This window comes from Ranitomeya imitator, chromosome 1 (genome assembly GCF_032444005.1).
Source record: "Ranitomeya imitator isolate aRanImi1 chromosome 1, aRanImi1.pri, whole genome shotgun sequence".
NCBI classification, from domain to species: Eukaryota; Metazoa; Chordata; class Amphibia; order Anura; family Dendrobatidae; genus Ranitomeya; species Ranitomeya imitator.
In genome coordinates this window covers 614,451,644-614,472,231 of record NC_091282.1, presented here as the reverse complement: position 1 = coordinate 614,472,231, position 20,588 = coordinate 614,451,644, and the positions used below count along the sequence as shown (strand labels likewise).

General features: G+C 46.0%; 1 protein-coding gene across 4 annotated transcripts in view; it reads left to right on the top strand.

Annotated features, from left to right (window-relative positions):
* The window catches only part of ASPDH (aspartate dehydrogenase domain containing), a 205,338-nt gene that overhangs the window by 162,538 nt on the left and 22,212 nt on the right, over positions 1–20,588 (top strand). For 3 of the 4 annotated variants that reach the window (XM_069726372.1, XM_069726356.1, XM_069726365.1), the window contains exon 5: positions 3,220–3,369. The exons of the other annotated variant lie outside the window; for it this stretch is intronic. In XM_069726372.1, the coding sequence (XP_069582473.1) occupies positions 3,220–3,369 (150 nt within the window). The remainder of the gene's footprint in view (positions 1–3,219; positions 3,370–20,588) is intronic. 4 annotated transcript variants of the gene reach the window in all.

Here is a 20,588-nt window from a genome sequence, read left to right as displayed (position 1 = left end):
CTATTGTGCTTTTGCCACTACCACCAGATGCACCACCACCACCACCATCAGTACCAGGTGGCAACCACCGCCCACGGACTCTAACCAAAATAACAACCGTTAAATGGTACTGTAAAGCAAGGTAGAAGGTGTATATAAACTTGTTGAGAATTTAAATCTCCCTTTTTTTGGGGGGGGGACTGAACCAAACATCAGGCCCTGTGCATAAAACAACACAATGTAAGTGGCAGAAAGTGGCTGGCTGATATACTACAAACTAACAGGACTGAAATATATCCACTTTGTGAGAATTTGAATCTCGCTTATTTTTTTGGGAGACTGAACCAAACCTGAGGCCCTGTGCATAAAACAACACAATGTAAGTGGCAAAAAGTGGCTGGCTGATATACTACAAATTAACAGGACTGAGAATTTTTTTTTTTTTTTGGGGGGGGGAGACTGAACCAAAACTCAGGCCCAGTGTATATAACAACACAATCTAAGTGGCAGAAAGTGGCTGGCTGACATACCACAAACTAACAGGACTGCAGTATATCCACTTTGTGAGAATTTGAATCTCACTTATTTTTTTTGGGAGACTGAACCAAACCTCAGACCCAGTGCATAAAACAACACAATGTAAGTGGCAGAAAGTGGCTGGAAGATATATGAAAAAATACAAGGACTGTAGTACAATTTCAATCTCCCTACAATAATCTCAGGAAAAGTATGGCAGCAATAAAAAGGACTGCTGCACACAAAAGTGTGGACAAATAAACAAGATAACTGTGCAGAAAGGAGCAACAGGATTTTTGCTTTTAAAAAAAGCAGTTGGTTTGCACAGCAGCGTGCAAACAGCAATGCAGCTATCAGGGAGCCTTACAAGGCAGCCTAATAAGCTACAGAGCTGATGCACAAAAATATAGCCTCCACTGTCCCTGCAAACAAAATGGTGGTGTTGGACAGTGGAAATCGCAACAGCACAAGTGGTTTGGGGGTTAATCTTCCCTCCCTAACTATATCCCTTCTTCTGATGAAGCTGCAGCAACCTCTCCCTATGCTAAGATCGGCAGAAGTAAGATGGCGGCCGGCGTGCACGCCCCTTTATAGCCCATGTGACGCCGCAGAAAGCAAGCCAATCACTGTCATGCCCTTCTCGAAGATGGTGGGGACCGAGACCTATGTCATCACGCTGCCCACACTCTGCGTCCTCTTTCATTGGCTGAAAAATGGCGCTGAAAGCCACAGATGTGGCGACACGCGTCGGGTGTTTAACCCCCCCCGGACCCCTCCTTCGGGTCTCGCACTTCCTTTTTGTTCGGACATGGGACTTGGAGCATGATTTTTTAGATCAGCAGCCGTTATTGGTCTTCTCGGGCTCCCCTACCACGCTTCAATAGGTTATGTATCCACTCTCTCTCCATGTGTATATGCGCTGTGGATGACAGCAATCTACTCTGTTATTTATTTATTGTTATACATATTCTGGCCTTACAGCGCATTTTCCTCATGGATAGTTTTGTGTGGGTACTACACCTTTTGTCTTTTGTGGTTTGACACTATGCATCCGACTGTGGTAGATATATTTGGCATTTATTTGTACTGATGGGGTTAGTTCCCCACTCTTCATGCATTACGGCTATATGCTGGATATATATGTATGTGTCCTCTAGCAGTTGAATCAATTTATTCAGTTGTCAATACCTGGGTACTGGATGTTTTTGTACAGTTTGGCTGGTTATATAAGGTCTACCATTTATTTATTTTTTATTTTTTCTTTTGGGTGGGCTTTTCATATATGTGCATATAAATGTTATTGTAGCACTTTGATCAACCAACCACTTTGTTGTATTGGTTTTCATTAGGTTTATGGGCATAATACTCTGTCCATACTGACATTACCAGTACCCCCTTTTTTCTTGTCCCATGTCCTACAACTATTTATTGTATAGCTACTCATATATGATGTATTCTTTGTCAAGTGCATACTAGACCCATTGTTTGGGGTCCAGGGGGTCTTATTTTCACCTTCTCTCTTTGGGATGGTCTCTAGTATTGGTGTTTTTAATCCTTTTGGTTTTATATTCTTTCTACTGTCTATGTGGTATGTGTTGTTCGGATTCATATAAATAAAATTTATACATATATTTATATTTAGGGTGGTCCCCAGGTTTTGGTATGTCTCTTTTCTTTTTGTGCTTTGTATACCCTTATTTGACATATCTCTGGGTAGATCCCCTTTATCGTCTTTTTTACTAGTGTTGATGGTGCCCTCCCTTCTGTTTTTGTTCGAAAGCGTCATACGAAACGCGACTTTTGCGCGCAGATCGCCGACCTCATGGCCAATCCCACACTAGGATCAGGTTGGGTTTCATGAAACCCGACTTTGCCGAAAGTCGGCGATTTTTTAATTTGTCCGATCCGTTTCGCTCAACCCTAGTGATCACCGGTGACATTATACACAGCAGCTCTGTATATAGTGTACAGTGTACAGGTAATACAGTGATCATCAGTGACATTATGCACATGAGCTCTTTATATAGTGCAAGTGTACAGCCAATACAGTGATTACCGGTGACATTATATACTGGAGCTCTGTGTATAATGTAAGCGTACAGATAGTACAGGGATCACCGGAGACATTATACATGGGAGCTCTATGTATAGTGTATAGTTTTCAGGTAATACAGGGATCACAAGTGACATTATACACAGGAGCTCTGCATATAGTGTATAGTGTACAGGTAATACAGTGATCACCGGTGACATTATTTATAGGAGTTCTGTATATAGTGTCAATATGGCATGTCTAGGGCCCCCTTTTTTGCTTCTGCTCACTGAGCCCCATACACTAGTAAGGGTAGTAATGCCCTGATGACAACCCTGCTTCTGACCTGTTTCTCCAACATCCAATGGAAGCCCAGTCTAAATGTACCCAAAATTAATCCTTTTCTCATGTCCAATTATGTGGAGTTGCCTGGTGATCTTGAGCCATAAATATGAAGTATGTGCCCAGAATGCCCACTAATGGTGAAGTTGTTGCTTCTTGTAGGTCCTCCTGTTCGTGGAGACTAAGCAGAGTTTTACACCTGTCTCTATAGAATGCAGAGTAGTCACCAACCAGCTGAAGGCACAACATACCCATACAGATAGCCATGACTGATCAACAAAAAGTGAGCAGATCCTCATCTTTCTTCTAAATATGGACTCAACCATTCAATTGTCCCCTCATCTTTCAAGGTTGGATCCCCCACAGCCCTAGCTGATGAAGGCACTGAGAGAAGACTAAGAGGACAAGCCAAGATCTCTGGTCACACCTTGTATATTCCCAGTGGGGCACTGTGGGGTGGAGAAGATATCATGAAAATGGCAGATAGAGGAGCGCTCACAGTAAGTTTTGGAAAAAAATATAGACTGTGTTCACATTCCTGCGGAAAGATTGTACTCAGGCAGAGAGAACCTGCAGGTTGCTTGGGTCACTCCCGGCACAGACATGAATGGTGCAAATGGAAGTTTCATAGCACCTATGAGCTGAATAAATGATCTGTATGGGGGTTAAAGTCTGTTATGCCAGGGACCCATAAGACGGAAACAAAGAGAAGGGCCAAGACTGTATGATCATCCATTTAAGGGGCCGAGTAAATCCTGCCTTGTAGGGAGTCGTTAAAGGGAATTTCAGTATTGCCCCACCTAAACCATCTATATGTGCACATGGATCAAAAGAAGCTAAATAAAATGCGATCAGATGTCTTTTTCCGATAAGCTGTTCAGGACTATGGCCCGAGCATGAATCTGCATGACAATCTGCCTAGGAATCTTAATAATATACAATTTGCCCTGTCTAGCCCTTTTTGCTCCAGCACTGATATTCAGCTGTCCTCTGGTGGCCACTTATAGGTACTATTTGCTATACTCTGTCACTTGATGCCACAGACATCTAGTCATCACTATATACAGGTGCTTCTCACAAAATTAGAATATCATCAAAAAGTTAATTTATTTCAGTTCTTCAATACAAAAAGTGAAACTCATATATTATATAGAGTCATTACAAACAGAGTGATCTACTTCAAGTTTATATTTCTGTTAATGTTGATCGCTTATATTAATCACATTGTCATTTGCACATATATATAAATGTCTATTTTGAATATATCAGCCTATGTAATATTTTTGGGGGTTAGTGATAAGTAGTGGGCCTAAACATAGGGAATAGTGATGAGCGAGTGTACTCGTTGCTCAGGTTTTCCCGAGAGAGTATTTATGACAGCTCGGAGATTTAGTTTTCATCCTGGCAGCTGAATGATTTACAGCTACTAGCCAGCTTGATTACATGTGGGGATTACCTAGAAATCAGGCAACCCCCACATGTACTCAGGCTGGCTAATAGCTGTAAATCATTCAGCTGCCAGGATGAAAACTAAATCTCAGAGCAGTCATAAATACTTGGAGGTCACCCGAGCGTGCTCGGGAAATCTCAACTAATGACTACAGTGTGAGCTGCGCTCACACGGTGACGTCACCGCTCTGCTTTCCGGCCGCTGGGCTTACACAGGGCAGAGAAGCAGAGCGCCGAGGGACAGACAGCGGAAGGTAAGTATGAAGTGTTTTTTTTTTTTTACTTTAACGCTGGTAACCAGGGTAAACATCGGGTTACTAAGCGCGGCCCTGCGCTTAGTAACCCGATGTTTACCCTGGTTACCGGCATCGTTGGTCGCTGGAGAGCTGTCTGTGTGACAGCTCTCCAACGACCAAACAGCGACGCTGCAGCGATCCGGATCGTTGTCGGTATCGCTGCAGCGTCGCTCAGTGTGACGGTACCTTAACACCTCTCCTGTGATAAGCATCTACAGAGACCCCCCCCCAGAGCTACAACAGTGAGTACTGAAAACCATGTATCTGAAGATGAATTCTAGCACAGGAGTTGAACGACATGAAATTACCATTCAGGGTGCTAGCTGACACACAGAAAATCATTGCAAAATACAGAGCATTCAGGATCCAGGGAGAGCTGGGGACATTCACTGCATACCATTCAGGGTGCTAGCTGACACACAGAAAATCATTGCAAAATACAGAGCATTCAGGATCCAGGGAGAGCTGGGGACATTCACTGCATACCATTCAGGGTGCTAGCTGACACACAGAAAATCATTGCAAAATACAGAGCATTCAGAATCCAGGGAGAGCTGGGGATATTCGCTGCATACCTGTGTGAAGAGAGGAGAGGAGATGGATATTAGTTCTTTGCCATGGAATAACTGCTATAACTTGATGCTTCGCTAATGCGATGCTTTGCTGAATCTGTCCGACCCCACACATGCGTGCACCCCTAAGACTGGATCTAAATTTATAGGCCCCCTGTGCAGGGAGAGAACAGCGGGATTATGGGAGCTGGTTAATTATAAATTAGGGACAGCTGCTCAACACATCCTGGTGTGGATAGTTGATCAAAGATGCAGTCCTGATAACATCTCTATACTAACTCCTCTCCTGTGATAAGCATCTACAGAGACGTCCCTGGAGCTACAACAGTGAGTACTGAAAACCATGTAACTGAAGATGAATTCTAGCACAGGAGTTGAATGACATGAAATTACCATTCAGGGTGCTAGCTGACACACAGAAAATCATTGCATAATACAGAGCATTCAGGATCCAGGGAGAGCTGGGGATATTCACTGCATACCTGTGTGAAGAGAATAGAGGAGATGGATATTAGTTCTTTGCCATGGAATAACAGCTATAACTTGATGCTTAGCTAATGCGATGCTTTGCTGAATGCGTGCGACCCATAACAGGGATGGACTTCAGAGAACTATAGGATGTGTAATTGTCTTAAAAAATTATGAGATTCACAAATCTTACTATGTCTTTGTCCCTGACGGTCCCTGGTGGTAGATCTCACTGTCATCTTGCTTATCACGATTTTATCTATGCATTGACTTGACAGGAGACATGCATAGATATTTTCATCTGTCTGGCTGATATCCATTTGGCGTTTACTGGCCATTGACCTGTGACACAAAACCATGCTTTGTGTTCGCTTTTTTATCACATTTCCGAATATATGACTTTCCTATCTGTCAAATATCACGGTCAGGGGGTCAAGCTGAACCACCCTGGCTGTTGCTTTTTTGTCACAAACAGCCCATATTGTCAGGATTGGCAATTGGCCAAGGATTAACGGATGAGGCTGCAGCTGTCACCAGTAATAGGCTGGTCATTGGAGAACTAACAGTGAGCACATGGTATATACGCTTACTATTCCAACGCATGTAATACATTTATACCCCAGTACGGTCACTGATAACTCCACGATAATCAAAAAAAGATTATTAGATGCCACCACCAACAGTTTATAGGCCTATTGGACACCTGACAGGTAGTGTATGTCTTTCAGAAGTAATAATAATAATCTTTATTGCTATATAGCGCTATCTTATTCTGCAGTGCTTTACAGTTTGCACACATTATCATCGCTGTCACTGATGGGGCTCACAATCTAGATTCCCTATGAGTATGTTTTTAGACCTCTCAACCGTCCCAGATCCAACGGGGCAGTTCCGATTTTGATAGTCTCCCCCACGGGACATTAGTTTTCCTGCACTGCAATGTCAGCCTCAGCCTCATCGGGGCTGCCCCGCTGGATCCGGGCCGGTTGGGAGGTCTGCTCATCCCTCCACCCGCAGAGCAGTACACCACATATATGGCTGCTCTGTGTGCACAGGACCTGTGATGAGGTCACAGAAGGGGTGGAGTCAGAGGGTCACATGATCGAGGCCTCCTTGTATGCATGCAGGACTCTGCTAGTTGTCATGGTGTTGGATGAGGGTAAGTTTATGTGTGGGGTCAGGAGGTGTTTATGAGGCGCCCCAGGGTTCTGGTTGTCACAGTAGCATTGCTTTCCTCACGGGGAGAGTTGTTGTGAGTTCCGTTCTGGAGCTCCCTTCTGTGGTTGCTAATGGTATGTTTGCGAGTTCTGCCCTTGGGCTCCCTCTGGTGGTTTCGAGTGGAACTGCTGCTCTGTTAGGTAGCTGTAGCAGCTGCCTTCACTAATCGCCTTGCCTGGGTTTGTTATTTAAACCTGCTCTGGGCTTTAGTCCATGCCTGCTGTCAATGTTCTTGGTTGGATTTGATTCTTCCCTTGGATTTCTCATATGGCCAGTCCTTGTCTGCAAAAGATAAGTTTTGCTAGTTTGTTTGTCCATTTGTTTGGACTCTATTGCTTTGCATTTTGTCTCTTTTGTCCAGCTTGTCACTATGTCTTATGTAGGCTAGCTGGAAGCTCTGGGAAAGCAGATTTGCCCCTACACACCGTGAGTCGGTGTGGAGTTCATTTTTGTAAACTCTGCGTGGGTTTTGTAGTTTTTAATACTGACCGCACAGTATCCTTTGCTCTCTGTCTATCTAGTTTAGTATTGGCCTCCCCTTTGCTGAATTCTAATTTCATTTCTGTGTTCGTCATTTCCCTCTCCTTTCACAGTCAATATTTGTGGGGGGCTGTCTTTCCTTTTGGGGGTTTCTCTGAGGCAAGATAGCTTTCTATTTCCTTCTTTAGGGGTAGTTATATCTTAGGCTGTGACGAGGTGTCTAGGGAGTGTCCTGAACATCCCACGGCTATTTCTAGTTGTGTTGTTAGGATTAGGGACTGCGGTCAGTAGAGATACCACCTTCTCAGAGCTCGTTCCATGTTGCATTTTAGCCACTAGGTCATTTCAGTGTGGCCTCTTAACCACCAGGTCATAACAGTACAGCAGGCCCAGAATGAATTGAATGTGTCTCAAAAGAAGGAAAAAAAAAGAGTTCTGCACCATTTTTTTTTTCTGTGCTCTGTTCTGCCTTTTTTTTCCTCTTGATATCTGGGTGGTGCTGCATGTATGCTCTGGTATGGAGGTTCAGGGTTTGTTTTCTTGTGTGGATCAACTTGCTGCAAGAGTCCAGAGTATCCAAGATTATATTGTTCAGACTCCGGCTCTAGAGCCAAGAATTCCTACTCCTGATTTGTTTTTTGGGGACAGATCCAAGTTTTTGAACTTTAAAAATAGCTGCAAATTGTTTTTTGCTTTGAAACCCCGTTCTTCTGGTGATCCCATTCAGCAAGTGAAAATCATCATATCCTTACTGCGTGGTGATCCTCAAGACTGGGCATTTGCTCTTGAAACAGGGAATCCGGCATTATTGAATGTAGATGCATTTTTTCAGGTGCTCGGATTGTTGTATGACGAACCTAACTCTGTAGAGCATGCTGAGAAAACACTGTTGGCCCTGTGTCAGGGTCAGGAAGCGGCAGAGTTATATTGCCAGAAATTTAGAAAATGGTCTGTGCTCACTAAATGGAATGAAGAGGCGCTGGCTGCTATTTTCAGAAAAGGTCTTTCTGAAACCCTTAAAGATGTAATGGTGGGCTTTCCTGCGCCTGCCGGTTTGAGCGAGTCTATGTCTCTAGCCATTCAGATTGATCGGCGCTTGCGTGAGCGCAAGGCGGTGCACCATATGGCAGTGTCCTCTGAGCGAAGTCCTGAGCCTATGCAATGTGATAGGATTTTGACTAGAGCAGAAAGGCAGAAATTCAGGCGTCAGAATGGCCTGTGTTTTTACTGTGGTGATTCAGCTCATGCTATTTCTGATTGCCCTAAGCGTACTAGGAGGGTCCCTAAGTCTGTTACCATCAGTACTGTGCAGCCTAAATTTCTCTTGTCTGTTACCCTGATTTGCTCATTGTCGTCCTTTTCTGTTATGGCATTTGTGGATTCTGGCGCTGCCCTGAACTTAATGGACTTAGAGTTTGCCAGGCGCTGTGGTTTTTCCTTGGAACCTTTGCAGAGTCCTATTCCCTTAAGGGGGATTGATGCTACGCCATTGGCCAAGAATAAACCTCAGTACTGGACACAGTTAACCATGTGCATGGCTCCAGCACATCAGGAAAATATTCGTTTTTTGGTGTTGCATAATTTGCATGATGTTGTTGTGCTGGGTTTTCCATGGTTACAGGAACATAATCCAGTGCTGGATTGGAGATCTATGTCTGTGACTGGTTGGGGTTGTCAGGGGATACATAGTGATATTCCTTTGATGTCCATTTCCTCGTCCCCTTCTTCTGAAGTTCCTGAGTTTTTGTCGGATTTCCAGGATGTATTTGATGAGCCCAAGTCCAGTTCCCTGCCTCCTCATAGGGACTGCGATTGTGTCATTAATTTGATTCCTGGCTGTAAGTTCCCTAAGGGCCGACTTTTCAATCTGTCTGTGCCAGAGCATGCCGCTATGCGGAGTTATGTAAAGGAGTCCTTGGAGAAAGGGCATATTCGCCCATCTTCGTCACCATTGTGAGTGGGATTTTTTTTTGTTGCCAAGAAGGATGGCTCCTTGAGACCCTGTATAGATTATCGCCTTCTCAATAAGATCACTGTCAAATTCCAGTATCCATTACCTTTGCTTTCTGATTTGTTTGCTCGGATTAAGGGTGCTAGTTGGTTTACTAAAATCGACCTCCGAGGGGCGTATAATCTTGTGCGTATTAAACAAGGTGATGAATGGAAAACAGCATTTAATACGCCTGAAGGCCATTTTGAATATCTTGTGATGCCATTCGGGCTCTCTAATGCTCCATCTGTATTTCAGTCCTTTATGCATGATATCTTCCGGAATTATCTGGATAAATTTATGATTGTGTATTTGGATGATATTTTGGTTTTCTCCGATGATTGGGAGTCTCATGTGAAGCAGGTTAGGATGGTGTTTCAGGTCCTTCGTTCTAATGCGTTGTTTGTGAAGGGGTCTAAGTGCCTCTCTGGAGTTCAGAGGGTTTCTTTTTTGGGTTTCATTTTTTCTCCCTCGGCTATTGAAATGGACCCTGTTAAAGTCCAGGCCATTCATGATTGGACTCAACCTACATCTGTAAAGAGCCTTCAGAAATTTTTGGGCTTTGCCAATTTTTATCGTCGCTTTATTGCTAGTTTTTCTAGTGTGGTGAAGCCTCTGACCGATTTGACGAGGAAGGGCGCTGATGTGGTGAATTGGTCCTCTGCGGCTGTTGAGGCCTTTCAGGAGCTTAAACGTCGTTTTACTTCTGCCCCTGTGTTGCGTCAGCCAGATGTTTCTCTCCCTTTTCAGGTTGAGGTTGATGCTTCTGAGATTGGGGCAGGGGCCGTTTTGTCTCAGAGAAATTCTGATGGCTCTTTGATGAAACCATGTGCCTTCTTCTCCAGAAAATTTTCGTCTTCTGAGCGTAATTATGATGTCGGCAATTGGGAGTTGTTGGCTATGAAGTGGGCATTTGAGGAGTGGCGACATTGGCTTGAGGGAGCCAAGCATCGCGTGGTGGTCTTGACTGATCACAAGAATCTAATTTACCTCGAGTCTGCTAAGCGGTTGAATCCTAGACAGGCTCGGTGGTCTTTGTTTTTCTCACGTTTTGATTTTGTGGTCTCGTATATTCCTGGATCTAAGAATGTGAAGGCTGATGCCCTTTCTAGGAGTTTTTTGCCTGATTCTCCGGGAGTTCTTGAGCCGGCTGGGATCCTCAAGGAGGGGGTGATTCTTTCTGCCATCTCCCCTGATTTACGGCGGGTACTTCAGGAGTTTCAGGCTGATAAACCTGACCGCTGTCCTGTGGGGAAATTGTTTGTTCCTGATAGATGGACTAGTAGGGTAATTTCTGAGGTTCATGGTTCGGTGTTGGCTGGTCACCCTGGGATTTTCGGTACCAGAGATTTGGTGGCTAGGTCCTTTTGGTGGCCTTCCTTGTCGCGGGATGTGCGTTCGTTTGTGCAGTCCTGTGGGACCTGTGCTCGGGCTAAGCCTTGCTGTTGCCGTGCCAGCGGGTTGCTTTTGCCTTTGCCTATTCCTGAGAGGCCATGGACACATATTTCCATGGATTTTATTCCTGATCTTCCTGTTTCTCAGAAGATGTCTGTCATCTGGGTGGTTTGTGACCGGTTTTCTAAGATGGTCCATTTGGTGCCGTTGCCTAAGTTGCCTTCCTCTTCTGATTTGGTTCCATTATTTTTTCAGCATGTGGTTCATTTGCATGGTATTCCGGAGAATATTGTGTCTGACAGAGGTTCCCAGTTCGTTTCTAGGTTTTGGCGGTCCTTTTGTGCTAGAATGGGCATTGATTTGTCTTTTTCTTCTGCATTCCATCCTCAGACAAATGGCCAAATGGAGCGAACCAATCAGACCTTGGAAACCTATTTGAGATGCTTCGTGTCTGCTGATCAGAATGATTGGGTGACCTTTTTGCCGTTGGCAGAGTTTGCCCTTAATAATCGGGCTAGTTCGGCTACCTTGGTTTCGTCTTTTTTTTGTAACTTTGGTTTTCATCCTCGTTTTTCTTCAGGGGAGCTTGAGCCTTCTGACTGTCCTGGTGTGGATTCCGTGGTGGACAGGTTGCAGCAAATTTGGACTCATGTGGTGGACAATTTGACGTTGTCTCAGGAGAAGGCTCAGCGTTTTGCTAACCGTCGTCGGTGTGTTGGTCCCCGGCTTCGTGTTGGGGATTTGGTCTGGTTGTCTTCTCGTCATGTTCCTATGAAGGTTTCTTCCCCTAAGTTCAAGCCTCGCTTTATTGGGCCTTATAAGATTTCTGAAATTATCAATCCAGTGTCTTTTCGTTTGGCCCTTCCAGCTTCCTTTTCCATTCATAATGTGTTCCATAGATCCTTGTTGCGGAGATATGTGGTACCTATGGTTCCCTCCGTTGATCCTCCTGCTCCGGTGTTGGTTGAGGGGGAATTGGAATATGTGGTAGAGAAGATTTTGGATTCTCGTTTTTCGAGGCGGAAGCTTCAGTATCTGGTCAAGTGGAAGGGTTATGGCCAGGAGGATAATTCTTGGGTTGTTGCCTCCAATGTTCATGCTCCCGATTTGGTTCATGCTTTCCATTTGGCTCATCCTGATCGGCCTGGGAGCTCTGGTGAGGGTTCGGTGACCCCTCCTCAAGGGGGGGTACTGTTGTGAGTTCCGTTCTGGAGCTCCCTTCTGTGGTTGCTAATGGTATGTTTGCGAGTTCTGCCCTTGGGCTCCCTCTGGTGGTTTCGAGTGGAACTGCTGCTCCGTTAGGTAGCTGTAGCAGCTGCCTTCACTAATCACCTTGCCTGGGTTTGTTATTTAAACCTGCTCTGGGCTTTAGTCCATGCCTGCTGTCAATGTTCTTGGTTGGATTTGATTCTTCCCTTGGATTTCCCATATGGCCAGTCCTTGTCTGCAAAAGATAAGTTTTGCTAGTTTGTTTGTCCATTTGTTTGGACTCTATTGCTTTGCATTTTGTCTCTTTTGTCCAGCTTGTCACTATGTCTTATGTAGGCTAGCTGGAAGCTCTGGGAAAGCAGATTTGCCCCTCCACACCGTGAGTCGGTGTGGAATTCATTTTTGTAAACTCTGCGTGGATTTTGTAGTTTTTAATACTGACCGCACAGTATCCTTTGCTCTCTGTCTATCTAGTTTAGTATTGGCCTCCCCTTTGCTGAATTCTAATTTCATTTCTGTGTTCGTCATTTCCCTCTCCTTTCACAGTCAATATTTGTGGGGGGCTGTCTTTCCTTTTGGGGGTTTCTCTGAGGCAAGATAGCTTTCTATTTCCTTCTTTAGGGGGTAGTTATATCTTAGGCTGTGACGAGGTGTCTAGGGAGTGTCAGGAACATCCCATGGCTATTTCTAGTTGTGTTGTTAGGATTAGGGACTGCGGTCAGTAGAGATACCACCTTCTCAGAGCTCGTTCCATGTTGCGTTTTAGCCACCAGATCATTTCAGTGTGGCCTCTTAACCACCAGGTCATAACAGAGAGTGATGTTACGTTTGGAAGCGATGAAGGATATCTTTTATCAGGTAACCACCATACACACAATATGTTCACAGTACAGGCCACAAGAAGGAGCTTTTGATCCTATTTCCAGGTGACTCCCCTATATATATTGTGGTTTGGAGGGAAAGAGAGAGAGTTCCTGTCAGAGAGACAGAGGAGAGGGGAGACCGACATAGAGTGTCAGAAGGTCTGAAGTACTACAGCTCCTGGAAAGAGACATACAGAAAGCCGAACATTGTTCAGTGAGCGTGCAGGAGAGCGAAGCACAGGAGCGTAACCTCAGGGGAGACCAGCTAAGAGCAGGCTGCCTCCCTCTGAGGTGCAGATAACTGGTAGCCGGACCACTGAGGTTGTAAGGGACTCTACGACTTATAGCAGAGACCGGCAGGACAGCTGAACTGCAAGTTACCTGTCCGCCACACACACCTGAGACACAGTAACACATAGAGCCCGGGGCGTGCTAGAGTCCCTGTAAAAAGGCTCGAGTTACCTGTCATGCAGGTATTGTTGTATCCTTTAAGGGGGACAGAGAAAAGAACTGTGAGGACCTTATCTGAAGCCATAGGCAGTAAGGGACTACAACACCACGGTGCTAGAGGAAGGCTTTTAACTCCACCTGGTAAAGGGACTCTGGATTCGCTTCCAAGTTGGCTGGACCCTGCCTGCCCTGTGATCTGGTGCCCTGGACTGTGGTTGCCTGATGTTTTCAGTAAACCAGGTAAAGAGACTGTAAACCTGTGTCCTCGTTCTTTACTGCACCATCCACCATCTCCCATCTGCACACCGGGAGCCCAGGAGACATACTTCACCTGTGGGAAGTTATACCATCTAGCTGCCATAACATCACCCCAGAGGACCCTTTTAAGCAGCGTCGGTCCCCACTGACCGAATACCACGGTGTACGGAGCGGAGCCACGTGTGTACGGACCACAGCTGCGTGTGTACGAGGTGTACGGAGCGGAGCCGCATGTGTACGAGGTGTATGTAGCGGAGCTGCATGTGTGTACGCGGTGTACAGAGCGGAGCTGCTTGTGTACGAGGTGTATGGAGCGGAGCTGCATGTATGTACGAGGTGTACAGAGTGGAGCCATGTGTGTACGTACCGCAGTCATGTGTGTATGAGGTGTACGGAGCGCAGCCGCGTTTGTATGAGGTGTATGGATCGGAGGCACATGTCTACGAGGTGTACAAAGCAGAGCCGCGTGTTTATGAGGTGTACAGACTGCAGCAGCGTGTGTACAAGGTATACGGAGCAGAGTCATGTGTATGAGGTGTACGGAGCGGAGCGAAGTGAGTACGAGGTGTATGGAGCAGAGCCGCGTGTGCAAGGTGTATGGGTCGTGTGTGTGTACGAAGTGTACGGATCGGAGCTGTGTGTGTAGGGACCGCAGCCGCATGTGTACGAGGTGTGCAGAGCGCAGCCTCATGTGTACAAGGTGTACGGAGCGGAGCCGCATGTGTACGAGGTGTACGGAGCGCAGCTGCGTCTGTACAAGGTGTAAGGAGCGCAGCCGCGTGTGTACGAGGTGTACGGAGCGGAGCCGTGTGTGCAAGGTGTACGGAGCGGAGTCGTGTGTGTGTATGAAGTGTACGAAGCGGTGCTGCGTGTGTACGAGGTGTATGGAGCGGACGCTAGCTGTGTTGGATCGGAGCAGATATTGCTCCTCGTTCTGACACTGACTGGCACAGGAGACACGGAGAGGTCTTTATCAGTCGCATACCGGAGCTGCAGCTATGTGAGCAGTCAGTGGTGCGGTGCAGCGGGATGACATCATTCAGGGCCGCGGGTGTGGAAGCTTCCAGCTGCTGCAAGGGAGCGCGTTGAAATGTGTGTGTGTAGTGATGGAGAAGGCAATGATGGGGGTGTGACGGCAATGATGGGGGTGGGGTAACCATGTGTGGCCATTATACTGTACCCAGCATCATGTGGGGCCATTATACTGTACTCAGCATCATGTGAGGCCATTATACAGTATGCGTCATCATGTGGGCCCTTTATACTGTAAGGAGCATCACGTGGGGCCAGTATACTGTACACAGAATCATTTGTGGTCATTATACAGTATGGAGCACTATGTGTAGCTATTATACAGTATGGAGCACTATGTGTGGCCATTATACAGTATGGAGCATCATGTGTGGCCATTATACAGTGTGAAGCATCATGTGTGGCCAATGGCCATTATACAGTATTGAGCATCATGTGTGGCCATTATACAGTATGGAGCATCATGTGTGGCCATTATACAGTGTGAAGCATCATGTGTGGCCAATGGCCATTATACAGTATTGAGCATCATGTGCAGTCATTATACAGTATTGAGCATCATGTGTGGCCATTATGCAGTATGGAGCATCATGTGTGGCCATTATACAGTATGGAGCATCATGTGTGGCTATTATACAGTATGGAGCGCCGCAAACTTTGTCCCTCTTTCCTTTCTTATATAATAGTATAATTCTCTTCATAAAAAATAGTATTTTATTAATGTCATTCTGATAAAACCAATTAAAAATAGAAAAGGTGCTGATTAAAGAAATAGGGACAATCAACAAAAACTGCCACTCTTAGATCCAGAAAACACAGGAAAAAGACATTAGTGCTATATGAGCTGCTGTAGTTTCATGCTCTACTGGTGTATAAAACCTTTTGCATGTAATGGACTCATACCTGGTGGTATATCTAAAGTGCTTACCTGTCAGGACACTGGGAGAACACAATCAATAGGCATAACAGTGTAAAAATGTTTACCTGGTAGTGTAGATTGCTATGAGTACAATGTATTTTTAATTGGTTTTATCAGAATTACATTAAAAAGAACCTATCATCCCCAAAAACAAGGTGAGCTAAGCCCACCAGCATCAGGGGCTTATCTACAGCATTCTGTAATGCTGTAGATAAGCCCCCGATGTATTCTGAAAGATGAGAGAAAGAGGTTAGATTATACTCACCCAAGGGCAGTCCCGGTCCGGTTCTGGTCCAATCGGTGTCGCTGTCCGGTCCGGGGCCTCCCATCTTCTTACGATGACAGCCTCTTCTTGTATTCACGTTGCGGCTCCGGCGCAGGCGTACTTTGTCTGCCCTGGACCGGACCACGATACCCATCGGACCGGACCATGATACCCATCGGATCGGACAGCCCCTGGGTGAGTATAATCTAACCTCTTTTTCTCATCTTTCACGACACATCGGGGGCTTATCTACAGCATTCCAGAATGCTGTAGATAAGCCCCTGATGCTGGTGGGCTTAGCTCCCCTTCGATTTTGGGGTGACAGGTTCCCTTTAATAAAATGTTATGTTTTATGGAGAGAATTGTACTTTGATCTTTACCTAGGTAAAAACTCACTCTTAGGTAATTTTTTGTGGCTAATAAATTAAGAGTTGAAGTATAAACCCATGTATTTAGGGTAGTCTTAATATTAAGAGGACAAAGCATGTGATAATCAGCATATACAATTATGTCAAATAAAAGGATAAATAAAAGAAACTTACTACACTAGTGACATAGATGGCTCAGCCTAGCAAAGGAGAGTACATCGATTGGGAAACGTCCAGTGAACTCTGCATGGAACAGAGACCATAATTTGCCTTGTCCTTTTATCGGCACCTAAGTTACACCCACACGCCTCCCCTTGATGACTCATAATAGGGCTGGTCATGGGATGTGGCTTCAGTTTCAGAAGATTATGATATTCCCAACATTCACAATATCTTCACTCCTGATGATCACAAGAGTTCGATATCACCATCATATTTTTTATTGAGTGTACGAAACCTAGAGTGGACCCACTGGATCACGGTGCCAACCTACCCCAGGCGAGCTGACCTGGTGTAACCGACCCGGTGGAACCGACCCATATACAGGGACCGTTAGGGGCAGACCCGGGATGAAGGTAAACCGCAATAGCTAGTTCTAGAGATAAGCTATAAGGAGAGATTGTGGACTCACCCAGAGAGGGACGGAGCTGAATAACCATGGAGAGACACGGGGTCCTGGACCAGGTGAAGTTCTCAGAGGATGCTAAATCCCGGATGGAGCAGAGTATGCACTGACAGGCGTACAGGGACAGAGCAGAGCGGAGCATGCACTGGAAGCATAAAGGGACAGAGCAGAGCACGCACACACTGGAAGTGTACAGGAACCTGGGAGAGTATCTACACAGACAAGTGTAGGAAGCAATAATCAGGCGCTGAGGGATGGCCAAAGCTGTTTGATATACGTGATGCTGGCCGCCTGGCGAGATCATTTCTGGGTCAGGACACAGGAGGCCGTCTTAGTGCATCCGAGCAGCTCGCGGCTGAGGTCTGAGAGCGCGCATGCGCGGACAATGGGGGACCCAGGCCGGGAGCGCAGTGACAGTGCAGCGCGCACTGACCCCAGCAGACCGCCGGGAGACCGGAGCGCGGACAGTGGTAAGAGTAGTCCCTTATGCCCTTCCTTCTTACGTTTGGAGAGGAACTCTTTAAGAATACAGGGGGGGGGATGAATGTCCTCTCGGGACTCCCAAGACCTCTCCTAGGGTCTGAAACCCTCCCAGTCAATCAAAAAGAAAGTTCTCCCTCGAATCCTTTTTGAGGCCAGTATATCATTTACCTCAAAGACATCCTCAGAGTTAGAGGAAGGAAAAGAGTGGATGTGTTATGGAAGATATTGAGAATCACGGGTTTGAGGAGCGACACTTTGAAGGCGCTGGGAATACAGAGCGAGGCAGGCAACTCCAGTTTGTAAGTAACAACATTGATTTGCTTCAAGACTTCAAAGGGGCCAATATAGCGGGGGCCCAATTGATAAGATGGAATCTTGAGCCTAGTATACTTGGACGCGAGCTAAACTTCCTCACCTGGATGATATGTAGGAGAATCCAAGCGTCTCTTATCTGCATGTCTCTTCATGTTGCCAGAAGCCCTCTCAAGTGCATCCTTCATATCCCACCAGATCAGAGAAAACTCCTTCGACAAAGAGTCAGCTGCTGGTACATCCAAAGCTAGAGAAACCGGGAGAGGCAAGTTAGGATGTTGACCAAAATTGATGTAGAACGGAGAGTTGGTAGAAGATTTGCTGGTATGATTGTTTTATGCATATTCAGGGAAGAAGGCTGACCCAGTTATCCTGATGGACATTGGTAAAGTGCTGAAGATAAGACGTCAGAACCTGGTTGACTGAGGGTGATAGGCCTAGAAAAATCCAGAGTTACCTTCATGAGTTTGCAGAGAGCTCTCCAGAAGCGAGAAGTAAATTGTACACCTCTATCAGATACTATGTGTAGAGGAAAACCATGAAGCTTAAAAACATGAGTAATGAAGATATTAGCCAACTCTGGAGCAGATGGTAGGCCGGATAGAGAGACGAAATGAGCCATCTTACAAAAACGGTCCACAACCACTAAAATAACCATACAACCCGAGGAACGAGGCAGATCAGTAATAAAGTCCATCTCAATGTGTTGCCAGAAGGCCGAAGGTACTGGTAGAGGATGCAGAAGCCCGGAGGGAAGTTGCCTTGGAGTCTTGTTTTTGGCACAGGATGGGCAAGAGGCTGTGAAATCTGCCACATCTTGACGGAGGGAAGGCCACAAGTAGTAGCGAGAGATGAGAAAAAGTTTTCTTGATTCCAGCATGGCTAGCTAATTTACAGGAATGACCCCAGCAAAGTATTCTGACCCTGTCGCTCTCTGCCACAAACGTCTTACCCGACGGTGGTGGTGTAGAAACACTGAGTGGGGCCACAATGATTACCTTAGAAGGATCGTTGATGTGAGAAGGATCCTCCTCAGAATCCTCTGACTTGAAGGACCTGGAGAGAGCATCTGCCTTAGCGTTCTTGATTTGAAAGTAGAGTTTGAAGTCACAGAGCGAAGAACAGGGTCCATCTGGCTTGTCGAGGGTTAAGCCTCTGTGCGGACTGACTTTATGCCAGGTTCTTGTAGTCGGTGAAGACAGTAAAAGGATGAATGGCTTCTTCGAGAAGATACTGCCATTCCTCCAACGCCAACTTAATGGCCATCAACTCCCTGTCTCCAATGGAATTATTGCATTCAGGAGTGGAAAATGATTTGGAGAAGAAACTGCAGGTACAAATCGACTCAAAGAAGACTTCAAAGAGAGAACACCACCTCGAGAATTAAAGGCTTGCTGGCCACACGACAATGCAGTATAGGAGCTTCGGCAAACCTCCGCTTCAAGGTTAGGAAAGCCTCCTCCGCCTCAGAGGACCAGACCTTGGGATTGGATCCCTTGCGAGTGAGAAAAGAGATCGGTTTAGTCAGTGATGAGAAATGAAGAATAGATTGTCGGTAATCATTTACAAAGCCAAGAAAGCGCTAAATGGCCCTAATCCCCAGAGGTTGTGGCCAGTTGAGAATGGCAGAAACCTTCTCGGGATCCATCTTGAGACTGGAGTCATAGATAACATAACCAAGCAATAGTAAGAAAGTCTGTCCAAAAACGCACTTCTCGAACTTGGCGTAAAGCTGATTCTCTCGTAGTTGCAGCAATACCTGGTGAACATTCTTTCTGTGGTTGGGCAAGTCTGGGGAAAAAAACAGAATGTCATCCAGGTACACCACCACGCAGGAGTATAACAGATCATGGAAGATGTCATTAACCAACTCTTGAAAAAACATGCAACAGCGTTGCAAAGACCGAAGGGAATAACTAAATACTCGTACTGACCATCCCGGGTGTTAAATGCAGTCTTCCACTCGTCCCCGGGGCTAATCCACCCAAGATTGTAGGCCCCACGAAGATCAAGCTTAATGAAGATTCTTGCTCCTTGCAGACGATGAATGAGCTCAGGGATGAGTGGCAGCGGGTACTTGTTCTTGACGGTAATCTCTTTGAGACTTCTGTAGTCAATACAAGGACGGAGAGAGACGTCTTTCTTTTGACAAAAAAGGATCCAGCGCCTTTGGTTGAAGAGGATTTTCGGATAAAGCCTTTAGTCAGATTCTCCTGAATATACACTGACATGGCTTGTGTCTCTGCTGGAGAAAGAGGATAGATTCTACACCTGGGAGGTATTGAGACAGGAATGAGTTCAATCGGGCAATCGTATGGCCGAAGCATGGGAAGACTCTCCGCCTCTTTTTTGCAGAAGACGTCCGAGAAGGACCAATAAGCCGTTGGTAATCCGACAGGAGTGGAGATGGGTCGGGAGACCCTGTGAGAATGTACCGATAACAGGCAATGGTCATGACAGTATGGACCCCAACGTATAACGTCCCCCAAGCACCAATCAAGAATAGGTTCATTCAGAGTACTGCCCATTCTCAAGGTTTACTTGGACAGACAAGGTTAAGGGTAGAGAGGAGTCACACATGCTTAGGGAGGCCTCTCCTACCTAACCTAGACGGAAGAGTTTCCTGGCCACACGGGGCAAGAACAAAGAAAGTGTGAGGCGCTACCACAGTAAAAACAAAGGCTTTGCGTGACCCCCTCTTTTCGATGGTGATCCGCCATCTTGAACCGATCCTCCTGCATTGGTTCTGGTGCAAGTACAGAAGGTGACGCCAAAGACCGCGGGCTAGGAGACCTAAAGGTGGCCGGAACCGGACGATGATACCTTCTCTCTCAGGCGGACTCCTGAGAACGATACTGGAAGCATAGGTCAATACGTGTGTCCAGGGAAATTAAATCCTCTAGGGTAGTAGGAGTATCCCGACCCGCAAGTTCATCCTTAATTCGGCCTGACAACCCTCGCCAGAACGCACAAACCAGCACCTCATTATTCCACCCCAGTTCCGAAGACAGAGTATGAAAACAAATGGCATGCTACCCTATGGTGAGAGAGAGCCTTGGTGGAGATT